This window comes from Branchiostoma belcheri, unplaced genomic scaffold (assembly GCF_001625305.1).
Source record: "Branchiostoma belcheri isolate BF01 breed outbred unplaced genomic scaffold, Haploidv18h27 scaffold5, whole genome shotgun sequence".
NCBI classification, from domain to species: Eukaryota; Metazoa; Chordata; class Leptocardii; order Amphioxiformes; family Branchiostomatidae; genus Branchiostoma; species Branchiostoma belcheri.
The window spans coordinates 1,382,839-1,395,844 of NW_017804131.1; the positions used below are offsets into that span (position 1 = coordinate 1,382,839).

The 13,006-nt window shown below is 42.8% G+C and overlaps 1 protein-coding gene across 1 annotated transcript in view; it reads right to left on the reverse strand.

The window, feature by feature from the left end:
* The window catches only part of LOC109479629 (hemicentin-1-like), an 18,315-nt gene extending 6,082 nt beyond the window's left edge, over nt 1-12,233 (reverse strand). The window contains exons 1-2 of the mRNA XM_019781615.1: nt 11,844-12,233; nt 2,400-2,753 (exon numbers count right to left, since the gene is read on the reverse strand). Of these exons, the coding sequence (XP_019637174.1) occupies nt 2,400-2,753; nt 11,844-11,901 (412 nt within the window). The 5' untranslated portion in view covers nt 11,902-12,233. The remainder of the gene's footprint in view (nt 1-2,399; nt 2,754-11,843) is intronic.
* Nucleotides 12,234-13,006: the final 773 nt, after the last annotated feature.

Consider the following 13,006-nt stretch of genomic DNA (forward strand, 5'->3'; position numbering starts at 1 on the left):
TGAGAAACACAAGGGAAAACAATGATTTACATTGATATAACTATAATATGAAGTAACATACAACTAAAACAACAGTTGGATAGCTATTCCCTACTTTATTGGTTAGGATTTTTAATTGCATAATGCAAACTGTTGATTTTCAAAATAAAAAAAACGTTCATGCCCCGCATTCCAATGCTGGAGCAGAAAAGCTTGAAATACCTACCAAAACACTTGAATAAAGACATATACTGTCAGTATGGAAATGCTCTGTGCAGGTGTTATTAACAATCACATAAACTATGAAGCCATACATTGAATAAGCTATACATATAATATGATTATCATAACCTTTATTTTTAAAATCATGCCAGTGAGCTAATTGCATGTACAGAGTGAAAGAAAGTAAAGTAAAGCAGTAGAATTTCTGTACTAGCTATGATAGTACTTCATATGATTCGTCCTCATCGTCATCATTCAATGTGGTCTATCTCTTGCTACTAGTGACTGGTAATACCTCTGTAGATTCTTCACACTGGCAGAGTACCGTACTCCTTCTCTCTTGTCAGCTCAATACTTTTGTGACAACATCAAAGTGATTTTAGTTTGTATGTTGGAAAAATACAAAAGACTAACATTCTAAGTTATTGACATTATTGAGTAAGAACAATCAGTTTTTGAATGTTAAAAGCAAAACAACGAAAATCAAAAAAAAATGTTGAAATTGTTAAAATGCAGAATTGTTAAAATTGTTAAAACTGATAAAATTGTTAAAACTGATAAAATTGTTAAAAATGATAAAATTGTTTAAAATGTTAATATCCGATGCACTGGGGATCGAACTCACAATTTCTGGGATTGCCGTCTGGCGCGTTACCAACCGAGCTAACTCGTTGCGATACACATCACTCACTGCATTGTATGTCATATAAAGTAAACAGCATGGCGGTATCGATCGCCTCAAGCCACCAAGACTTTCAACTATTAACTACGGGGTTTCCTTCTTTATCAGGTTTGCTTTTGAACCACCTTGATGTTACTTAACTATCAACCCGGCTAGCAGAAGCCGCCGGCTCCTTTGATGTTACAGCCGCTCCCTGTCCAATCTTGTTTACACGCCGGGCGCAGGTCATTGACCTCCAACTTGCGTTGTTCCAACAGAGAAGAGCAAAATGTCTGGCTCCCGCAGAACGTACCGCACTCTCCCGCTGGACGTACCGCACTCTCCCGCAGAACGTATCGCACTCTCCCGGAGGACGTCTCGCACTCTCCCGAGGGAAGTCCCGCACAGCGTCCTGCACTCTCCCGCAGAACGTCCCTCGAAAATTGATGCGTATTTCGTGGCCTGTGCTGTACCTACCAAAACACTTGAGTTCATACTGTACAAAATGGAATGGCTTTGAACAGGTGTTAATTGAGTTAATCCAATCAAATCCAACAGCCAATCAGCAAGAAGAAAAGATTAGGCTGCGTCAGGTTCATGCTTGCATGCCCATATATGGGCATGCCGCCGAATTTCTTTCTTATTACGTCACGCGCGTACGCCCCCGCACAGTACTTTCCTATGGGGACCGCTAAAAAAGCAAATAAAACGATTGTAAAAGCTTGTATCACAAAAATTTAAAAAACGCCTAGGGGTATTTGCCCACTGTACCTCCATACCAAATTTCAGGACCTTAGGCCCTAAAATGAAGAAGCTAAATCCATTTAAAGAAATGGCAGGAGGAGAAGAAGAAGAAGGAGGAGAATCATGAGAAAAAGCAATATGGTTTCACCACTTTGTGGTGAACCCATAATGATATCACGAATATCAAATAGAACTTGTAATCAATCAATTATTATGACGGGAGGAAGGTTTCCGGACAAACTCTTCAGTCCAGATTGATTACAGGATACAAAGCGGACGGAAGTTTCTGTCATGGGACGGCGATAATCTAATGTTCCTCAAAATGACAAACAACTTGTCGGATCCGCACGGAATGATCCTGATGAACGGTCCTGATACCACTTCTGTTCCGCGCAATTAGGACGGGATGACCGGGCTGATACCGAAAACCTGATACCATCAGCCCCATTAAATATAGATTTAGAACGATAACATAATCCACCAAAGCCACCATAACGAACGGTAAATCCTATTACCAGGTAGGGCACTGCTCGTTTACGTTACGGTCCTATGCAATGTTAGATTGTTACAAAGCTGTTGTGTTTACTCCCGTTGTATGGACGTAGTCCTTGTAACGTTTTCACAGGGTATCTGAAACCTATGTGTACGTGTAACCAACATGTCTGATAGTTACATTTAATCTCTACACCATTAAGTGTGAGGAAAGATGCAAAACCTGCAATGAGGCATCGTTTTTGCAAGTTTACATGGTGGCAATTCTATTAACATTGAAGTACGATGAACTATTATTTACCCATCACATTCAAGTCAATGAAGCCCTCCTCTGTGCCGATCCCTTGCCCAATCAATGTCAGGACATAGCGACCTTGATCTTCAGCTGTGGTTCGGTCAATCTTCAGTGAGGCCTTCCCGACTAGTTCTACTCTTCCCTGGTAGGGACCATGGGCTTCTGTCGACCCCATCATGGGTATGGTTGTAAGAATAGGAGTTCTTTTTTCTCCGTCGGCTTTTTTCTCCACTTTGGTCCAAGTAATGGTGGCGATGCGGCGATCTGTCTGGAATGTTGCGGGTAAGGTGACGGGGTCCCCGGCTATGGTGTTCACGGTGTCCGGAAGAGTCAGGCCGATAGATGACTGACCCAGACATCCTGTAGGAAAAAATTATATAGATACTGAATAACTGTCGCTTAAACACACTACCAGTCAAGCTAGCTGATTATATTTACGAAGTAGTTATACAACCATTGGTACCCGCTTGTATTCATGCCAGTCCTTGGAGTTATCATTGCATTAGCACGCTGCTGCTAACATGTCTTCGATGGAATCTACCTAGTGCCCAGGGCTAGAGATAGGGTATGTGAAGAGTCTCACATTTATACTCCTGTTGAAAACTACCAATAGCGGTGACACAAAGAAGGGGTTTGCGCAAAATGGAGTACAATGGATAGGAATTATATGTATGGAACCGTTAAATGGGGGAAAAGCTGTCACTGCAAAGCTCAATGTCTCACTAGGTCACGCACATATTTAATCTTGACGAATATTCCTTCTGGGCATAGCGAATATCAAATCACGGCCATATACTTCCGATTATCGTTTGTTTATAGTTAAAAGCTTTCAGTCATGAATTAAACATATAACCTCCCTTGACCTTAAGAGTTTTATGATGTACGGTTAGAAGCTACCAACCCCATGGCCCCATTAGCGTGATGTGGACATAGAGCCCATTGACTATAGATCTCGAGGCTTTGCATACAAAAAACAGCTATTATTGCTTGCTTATCTCAAGCAAGTCTGAGGCTTTTCGTCAGATAGACTTTAGAGTAAAGTTTGCAATAAGTTTGTATCATGAGGCCTTGATCGATATCCTCCCTCCTTAGTCCTAGCGACGCCGTTTTGATTGACAGGTGAGTCAGACGTGTTTTGTGCAACTTCTGTAATACCTCAGCTATATCCCACCGATCCATACCCATCACACCAAACTCAGGTTATGAACAGATCGTCTTCCTGGAGAAAAACCGGATAATCTCGGAATCCCCCGATCAATAAGCCGTAAATCAGAAGTTATTTTCCGCTGACAGTCGCCGCGCCTCTTCCATTATCAGCTCGTAACGGGATTTTCCCGACACGATAGCGGATTTGCTGTAATGTATACACACCCTTGGAGACGGATATCTCTGCACTTCAAAATGATCCACACTTGCAAAGTCAGTTGTAAAGTGAGATTTCTTCTTCCAGAATTCCCTCGATCAACGTCTTCTGAGTTATGCCCCCTCCCTGTGCCGTTGCCCTCTGTTATAGCCCGCCGCAATAAATTTCTACTTTCTTTTATCCCCCACGAATGCGCTCGGCTACCCGTAAATACTAGTTTTGTTGCGCGTAAGCAGTTGGGAGACTATTTATATCGTCTTTACTGTTCTACCGGGTATGCGCTTCTAAGAGGGTTGCCGCCTTTAGTACAATGGATATAAAAGACTGACGTACAGCTTAGACTGATTTATTAAGAAGAGTTTTACTTTCTGAAATGAGGCTGAAATGATACATGGTAGTACGTACATCACAATAGCGTTTTAACAATGAACATTGCTAAAGACATACGATACAGAAACTAACACAAATGTGCAACACTAACATACCATTTTGTTACTAGTGCCTCTGTGTTTAATGATGGAACAAAGCAGGGCGTGAGGACACAGACTATCTACAACGTTTAAATATCTGCTGTATCTGTATCTACATAGCCAGTATAACATAACCACCCTAGGCCTTTAGCGTAACACACCAGCTTCGCAGGTACGCGGCGCGGTGGCAGCTGGCTATGCTACGCCTAACGACCTGTTACACCTAATCTTCGTACATCGTACTGTAAGCGTTGTTTAGGGCTATCTAGTGACGATGCCCCTAATGTACTTCGAGGCAGCGAGTGCCACTCTACGATAGTTAGATATGAAGTTGAGCATTTTGTTATAAAAGTTTATGATAGGATTTTGTGGATAACATGTCTTCCATAGCGTAGTCTCCAAGTCGACGCGATTTCCCAGAACATCGTAAATGCCTCATCAGAGGAAGTTTCAGCTTTGATTTTATGTGAAACGCAGTAAAGTACAGGAACAAGGTTTACGGCCAGAGGGACTCAGCGAGCGGCGATGCACAGTCTGCAAAATGTTCGGGAAGAAACAGCGATTCCAGAGCGAGAGGGGTTGTTGAAGGGGATCCTTATAAGAAAGTCGTTATCCATTATAGCTTATGCTCTTACAGCATGCGTCGGTTTCTAACTCGTCTACAAATCTAACACACACAAATGTGTCCAAATGAAGCGGTGCATGAAACAAGTTTGAACTGCAATGGCCAACACAAAAAATTAGACTCACCCAAATTTTCGACTGTACAACTCCAGTCTTTGTCAACGAATGAGCAATCCACCGCTTTCGTGACGTCACGCAGATAACACACGTGATGACTCAATAAGCAGTGGATCATAGGTTGCAGAAACAGAGACGGGGGCGCCACAGACTTTCTGCAACCTATGATCCACTGCTCACGGAGTCACGTTGTGCAGTCTAAAATTTGCGTGAGTTCAATTTTTTGTGTTGGCTATTGCAGTTTAACAAGTTTAAAACTTGTTTCATAATGCCTTCTACCAACACAGATGAACTTTCAAGATATGACGCGAAGTAAGAGACAAAGACGTCTATACAGTCAGCAGTTGTGGCTCCTGTGTAAGATTAATCTCCTCTCCCCCACGCTTGGCTGATTTATCCCCCTCAGCGAGGCGGAGTTAACGCCGTGTGGAGACACCATGTCTGACATATTGTGTCAGTAAAAGTCACCTGCTTAATGGGAAAAAGCATCTGCTCCAGGTGGGACGTGGAGGAAAATAAAAGGGCACACGGTCTGACAATCTATCAGATGAATCTTCGCACAGGTTGATGACATGAAATAACAGAAAAGAAGAGTAGGGATATTAAAGGCACATCAAAGCATATATATCGTAACTAGATGCACCGTTCGGTAACGTATGATAAGCAGTAACCGTAATAAAAGCCTACACTACCCTATTAAAATGGTATTAATGTTACGTTTGGTGATATTTCATAGATTTATACGAAGCAGCTTAATTGATGCATCAGATTTGAAGGCAGAATCATGTTAGTACATATAAGCACGCACTCACTAATGTTGGAGATATTTACGGCGCGAGAATTTACAGCACGTTAAGAATCAATGTGATTCCAGAGAGCGGAGGGCGTTAGAGTAAGATCCGCACTCAACCGTTTGATGACATCCGAATATAAACTTAAACGGCCGGGTCGGGAGAGATTACGGAAAGGAAAGACATTCGTTTTGTTTTCCCAGTTGCACAACAAACCACCTAAGACAGAGCAGGTCTGATATCTCAACCTACATTAGCTACCGAGTCTCCTTTGTCCTCGTCGCAAATAGCATCCAAACCTATTTTATCTGCCACGTCTCTTTGCAAGGTTGAAAGAGAGATCGGCAGCTAATGTTGAGGTCACATTTCCAAGCCGGGCCCAGTTTGACAGTTTCTAGGTACGAATATTTTACCTAAAAGACATCAAGAAACAAAAGATTTGCAACAATTGATTATGAGCACTATCTGTACATATTCTTGATATGAATTGTTTATTTTTCGTGCACGTAACGTAAACAGCCCGGCCGGGCCCCGGCTGAGAAATGTGACCTCAGCGAACAATAGGTTTGGATATCAGGCTACAACGCCCCTCCAGATGTCACTGTATGGTCCCTGACAACCTGTTGGTAAATCGTCGTAAAATCATCTGGGCGTAACGAGCGGACTTGTCTCTGGATACAGACCTCGCCACAGACGATGGTATCACTCCAGTCGGCGCCAGGCCGCAATCCCCACATCTGTCTCACCGATTAATTATGGCCTCGGCCCGATTAAACTCATTAGAATAAGCCTCGTGATTTCTGCGATGGCAATCTCGGCGCTAAAATCACGTCGGTTCATTGGCATTTCATTTTGTTATCAGTTTATAAACGCCCGAACTATCATCCTACCCGATTACATCCGTGTTATTGCAGTTCTGGATACCGCGGATGTTTAGAATTTTAGTTAATCTTCATTCGTTGCTCATCCACATAGTATATTCAGTAACAATCAGTGACAAATGAGCGGATTGTACCGGGGGGAACCTGGTGCATCAGAAAGGCACGATTTGACACGAAAATTGCTCCCTTTCCTCAAACCGGGATAATGCGGTTCTCCACATCATGTGCGCGCGGTGGCAATTAGGTAATAATTGCGTTATAACTTTGAAACGGTTCGCCAGCAGACAGTGAAGAAACAGGTAAGATTTGGGAGTCGTGGAGGGCTCACATGCGAGCTCAGTGATGCATCTCTGTTACAATCTCATTAACTTTGGGGTAATTTCGGGAAGTATATCAAAGTAGTTATTACCGCATCTCGCAGTGATATCGTGTGTGTAGGGCGTACGAACGCTCTTTTGATGGATTATTCTGAGGAACATAATGAATATAAATTGATTTTAGATGACGGTTTCATGATCCAATACTTGGGGGAAATCTTCATTCCTGTACATATATTTGCACCCGGCTCCCCGAGTGTTCCCATACTCATTTCTACGGTCTGATCAAACGTGCCAGGCACTTTCAGAACTGCAATTTTCATCTTATGATTACCGAATAAAGTTTTCATGTTACATCTTGTCGAGAGCCGTAAGCTTTCCTTGTAGCCGACTAGAGTATATGAACCAAGTCTGTTCTGTGGGTGCAAACGCGCCCGCGATGACATGGGCGTTTCAGTGGGTGTGTTGTAGTCTTCAGTTAATGCCAAATAAAGTAGGAGCAATCTTTTATATCGTCAGAGAATCCTCGATCAGCCGAAGTGCGTGGTATGTACGGGTTTGACGTGAAGACCAATGCCCGGTGATTCACCAGCGCACTAACACTGTGCCTGGGGAGACATCTGTCTTGTTGAAAGGATGCGCTTGATTAGTCAGAGAAGCCTAGATTGGCCTGTGTCCGAGGGATTTTCCTCCCTGACGTGGACGATATGTAACTGTTGTGAGCAGCCTGCCCAGAGCGCGGCGTGCCGGGGGGACAGGTTGTACTAACACCTCAATACATCATGTCTGCCATAATCCCAGTTGATAGGAACTTGAACATGAAATAAACATGATTTCAAAGTTTCTGGAAATATACTGTAGGGCACATTACAAAAACAGTAGCATACAGTCGTAATGCGTTATACGACTTCCAGGTGAAACTCATGCGTGATTGATTATATAAGGTTTTATGTATATTTTCTTAAATATCACATAAGTACCATGTAACTTTCCGGACTTGTTTCCTTGAGAATGATGTACTAGTATTGTGCCAGTGGAAATTTCACACAAATTAGCACACTTTGGCTCTGGCTTACATGTCCAAAGCATTGAGCTATATTACAAGTCCAAACGCTATTCAAGTGCATGTGCCTAAATCAACATTTACGAGTATATCTCCAACAGAAAGTATGTGAGGTGCATTTTAACACTATTAAGTATACTTAAAACGAAAGAATAAATGACTATTCAGAAACTGCAACGTAGTTCACCGCTTCAACCACAAGGTGTGAAACGGGCAATCAAACGGATCCGGCCGACATTACAGATTCAACTAGTGTTATTACCCACAAATACGGGCTGTGTGAAGATGTCAGGAGGTTTAGCAGGATGACATTCCGCCCAGTTATCTCCGCTATCAGCTGTAATTGAAGAGGACCCCCGAAAGCCTGGCAGGCTTTAGAAGAGCAATACAGATATTACACATTCCGACAGATGTAACGTGTGCTGTAGGCACGTTGTTGCCTGCGCAACTCCGGAAGGAGGAGGAAAAGCAAATGGAACTGCTGAACCTGCTATTCTGGCAACTGAACTCCACGTACTTTTCAACACTACAGAATATAGTTTTATAATGTAATAATATGTAATTTACCAACTCAGATGAACTTTCATGCTGAATATAGTTTTAGTTGCTATTGTATAACGTAAACAATGCATTCTTGCCTTCTAGATGCAAAACAGGTACAAAGAAAGGGGCGATATTCTATTGTGTTTGGAGATGGGAAGGAAAAGAGGAATATCATCCCGTTGCATTTTTTATATCTTGATATGTCGTTACGCCTCAAGGACTCGTCTTGAATTTGGGAATATGTGAATTAGCAGATTTCAGCACCCGTCCTCGCCTTGCGTCAGCGCCACGCGTGATAAAATCTGACAACTAGTCAATAAGAGAACATGATTCCGCACAAATTCACGCCCAACAGCCACAAAACCCATCAGTGTGTTACAGGCTAGAGACACGGGTCCCTGCCCGTTCTACATACAGATATAGATGCGCGCTATCGACCACCGCATCCCCGCTACCTCCGCTTACAAGATGAACCCTTTAAGTTGCCGCCACACGCAACTCGCACGCCGGGGAATCCGCTGTGACAACGGCAAACGATTAAAGGCTTTCCACGGGAATTAGGGAGGTGTGTTATTAGCGTAATACTCATCCCACCGCCTTCAGGTGCAGTAATGTAGGGATCCGTTTCTCCATCTTTTATTCACGCGTCTCAAACATGCTCTCCTCTCTATATCGACACACAATTGTAGCCATGCGCCGTCGGTTCTTAGAAAGGGCAGGCGCCTTATCGCGTATCGATCAGACCGTCCCTGTTATAAACCCACCTTAACCCGTACATGTGCAGAAAGTGCTTTAAGTGGCCCCGTCTCCGCAGTTTCCTTGATTAAAACGTGTGCAATCAGACTAAAACAGTCCTCAGGGAACGAAAAGAAAGACCAGATTGCGGTAATACATAGTGATTAGGAAACTGCTGTTTGTACAGGGCTTGTATCTGTATGTGGTGTGTTTAGTACGTCATAACCATGAGACAGACGCACGAAGATTTTCTACCTGGTGAGATTGATAATTTTCTTTCAGATTCCCTGCGGTGGTAATTTTGTTCGCGACGAATGTCCCACGTACTACACATATAGGAAGAATGCAGTTCATACTGCACATTCTTTGCAATTCTGTTCAATAGAATGATGAATATATTGTATTTTCAGAGCCTTGAATAAGACCTAATCATAATACTCTGCGACTATTACAACACAGTTAGAGAGAACATGTAAGGTGTTATTAATCACTGTAGTAAAATCTTCATCTTAACTCCACGATTCAAATTATCAATGCATCTTTAGATTGCTTGTGTCCGTGTAAGAGCTAGTTACAATGCGTTTTTAGATTGCTTGTGTCCGTAGAGCTAGTTACAGCCCTTCACACGTCCGACCACCAGAAGTGCAGACCACAGCAGATCTTAAACAGTCCCATTGATCTGCCTTTGGTCCATGTGTCGTAATTGCTACAAGATATAAATGACACAGCAAGTGGGTCTACCAGTATAACAGAAAAAAGGTATTCTAAATAGATAGATTCTTAATTGACTCGACAGGTAGTTCCGTATGGACTACTACAACTAAGAGTAAATAAAATCATCCCAGTCTATACACAGAATATGTGTAAGCCGCAAACTACCGTACAGAATATATGTCAGCGGTAAAAAAAGCCTTGCGTTCAAAACTTCGGACGCGCCTCGCATTGACCTTAACCGTCTTGTTCCGCTTGATGTTATTGGGTAGGATGGTGCCCAGTGAGCCGGAAGGCGGTTCCACTCCGCTGACCGTGCAGAACAGATTCTCACCGTGAGCAGCTGCAGCTTCTTCACTCCCCAAACTTCATCAAGCTTCGCCCATAAATCCCGCAGTCCCCAGTTGACCCTCTGACCCCGGGCGCTGACCTTTCAGAAATCAGAATTGACTTCAATCGACAGGAGGTTTACACGATTAGAGTAATCTCGTCCCCACAGTCCTTGGACTGATTGAAGGTTATGTTTTTCCAGTGTACATGTGCCAGAACAGGACGTCCTTGCGTGCCGTGAATGCTAGTCTCGGCAATTTGGTCGGTCGACACGTACAAAATGGAAAGAGGGGTTTCAATCATACTGACAGGATAAGAACGGGCGAATTGAAGCGAACCTGGGAAGACTTATTAATTAAGTCTGAGTATTTTACAAAGATATGATCGGCCATTTGAAAAATAGTCTGGTAGAAAATAGGGTATGTCTTAGTGAGCAGTATTGATTTTTTCCGGTCGGAGCCGTTGGAACTCTGCCTGTGTCTCAGGCGTGGGAGGGTACAGGGCTGGGTCTATGGGTGTAAAAGTGTCTATGACTGGAATTTCGTGATGCGATTCACATATTTTCTCATATATTAGGCTACACCAAGTGTCCTGTCAATGATACCTTTTTTTAAGCTTTCAAGTCTGGTTTGCCACATGAGATCGACTTTAATGTTGTTGGCGTTTGTTAATCAAATCACATCGCCATTGTTTGATAGTATAGATTATAGAAGCTTGGTAATTAAAAGCTCTTCCTCATCAAATGATTTGTTTTACTTTCTGTATCTTCAAAGCAAAACTTTTGAGCATCAAGATACAAGTTTTTCTTTAAACAATGTAATCTGTTATATTGTATTCGCATTTTAAATAACAAAATTTTGCCCTTTAAAATGACAATATTCTACCCGTTAAAGAAGTTTTCATAATGCTGTAGACATGAACTTACATCTCAAGTCTAACCAGTGAAAACCTTAATGGTGCCTTAAGCCCTTTCTGCTACCTTACTGTAATAGATTAGTTGGACTCCAGAGACCGTTTGCAATTTTTGGCCACGCCTCTTTCATCTCTTCCACCAAGCTGGCACTTTGGCAGTCTTTTCTGAATCTTGGTTTATTCGTCTATTTCTGTTTTCTCTGAAGAATTGATATCTTAGATGACGCAAAACTTCCTTTTCCAAATCGTATTACCAGAGTTTCTTTATCTCTCTTCTCATTAACCCCTCAACACAGAGATAACAGATAAGCCAAACCAAATTACCCCTACTTTACCGGGGCCGTGTATTCTCTATCTGAAACAAATATCTCGCGCAGTCCTAATACATATTGTACCCTATATGCCAACCCCATTAGGGCTCTACTTCAATGTACTTAAAAAGGTCACGTACACATAGACAAAAAGACGCCATTGTATCTATATCAGAGACCTTCTGTTGCCATATGTGGCTGGAGCGCAACGATAGAATGAACAATTCAGACATGTGAGTACTACAGGTATATCTTTACTGTAGACTACAAAATCCCACTTACCTCGAATCACCGCCAAACAAATCAGCACCTCGACAACAGTGTTCATCTTTGAGTCCATGCAGCCGACGATATGTCTTCACTCCAAGGTTTTCTGTAAGTTTGCTCTGGTCGCAGACCCTTTCCCTGCCAGGCGGGTCTTCTCACGGCACCTCCACGTTCTCAGACTTCCATCGACAGTTTCACTCTGATATTCTGCCGTCGATGCCGCGTATCTTAGATGGATAAAAACGGCGTGCTTCTACCAACTATCTTTATCGCCCAGTTCCTTCCTAAAGCAATCTCGTCTCACGTATCACATCTCCACCAGCTCCCCTAACACCACGGCCGTTTCCGTCTAGCCCGAGGCTATCGGAGACTATCGTCACTACCGTCGAACCGGCGCTGTCCAGATTGCAGAGGAGCTCTGTATGCAAATAACAGGCTTCTGTACGGCTCTAATGTCGGGGTAGGGAAAAATTGGATCGGCTCATTTGCAGAGGAGGGAGGTGATAGGAGAGGAAGAACCTGTCAATCACTTTATACTCCTCCTACATTAAGGAGAAAAATCTACCTCTATGTCATCCTGTACTTGATCTTGACTCCTTTATATGAAAATAAAAAAATATAATATGGAAAGGGAGAACTCGCATATGGAAGAAAAGGATTTACAAAATGCGAGACCAAAAGTGTTTCTGCTGTTGTGAATCTCGTCCAAATCAAATATCCCAAGCCCTGGTCCATCCTCAGAGTGTTTGTGGTTGTTAGAAGATGATAACAGATGGTACTCTTCGTCGTGTCCTAATTTCTGAATGTGTTGTCACAAGCCAAGCCCTATCAGACCACTTCAAACGCCGCGGCCCAACGCAAATGTAAATTTTAACAAGCGAAGAAAAAAATCCTGCAGTAGAGTTTTCTCGCTGATGTACTCAGATGCGGGGGCGTATCATTAAATATCAAAAAAGATGATCATCAATGTGGAGGGATCCGGTCTCAAATTACGCAAAAGGAACCAGAGACGGTTAATTAAAGGAGGATTACGCAAAGATATTTGAATACAGCCCTTATTTCTCATTGATCACACGTTGCTATGGATTCTGTTTGTCAGCAGAGACTAGCCTAATGGGCAAAGACGTCAAAATGGAATCAAAGAGCTCGAGGCTTTCTTTGCTTTTCACCAGTCGTGG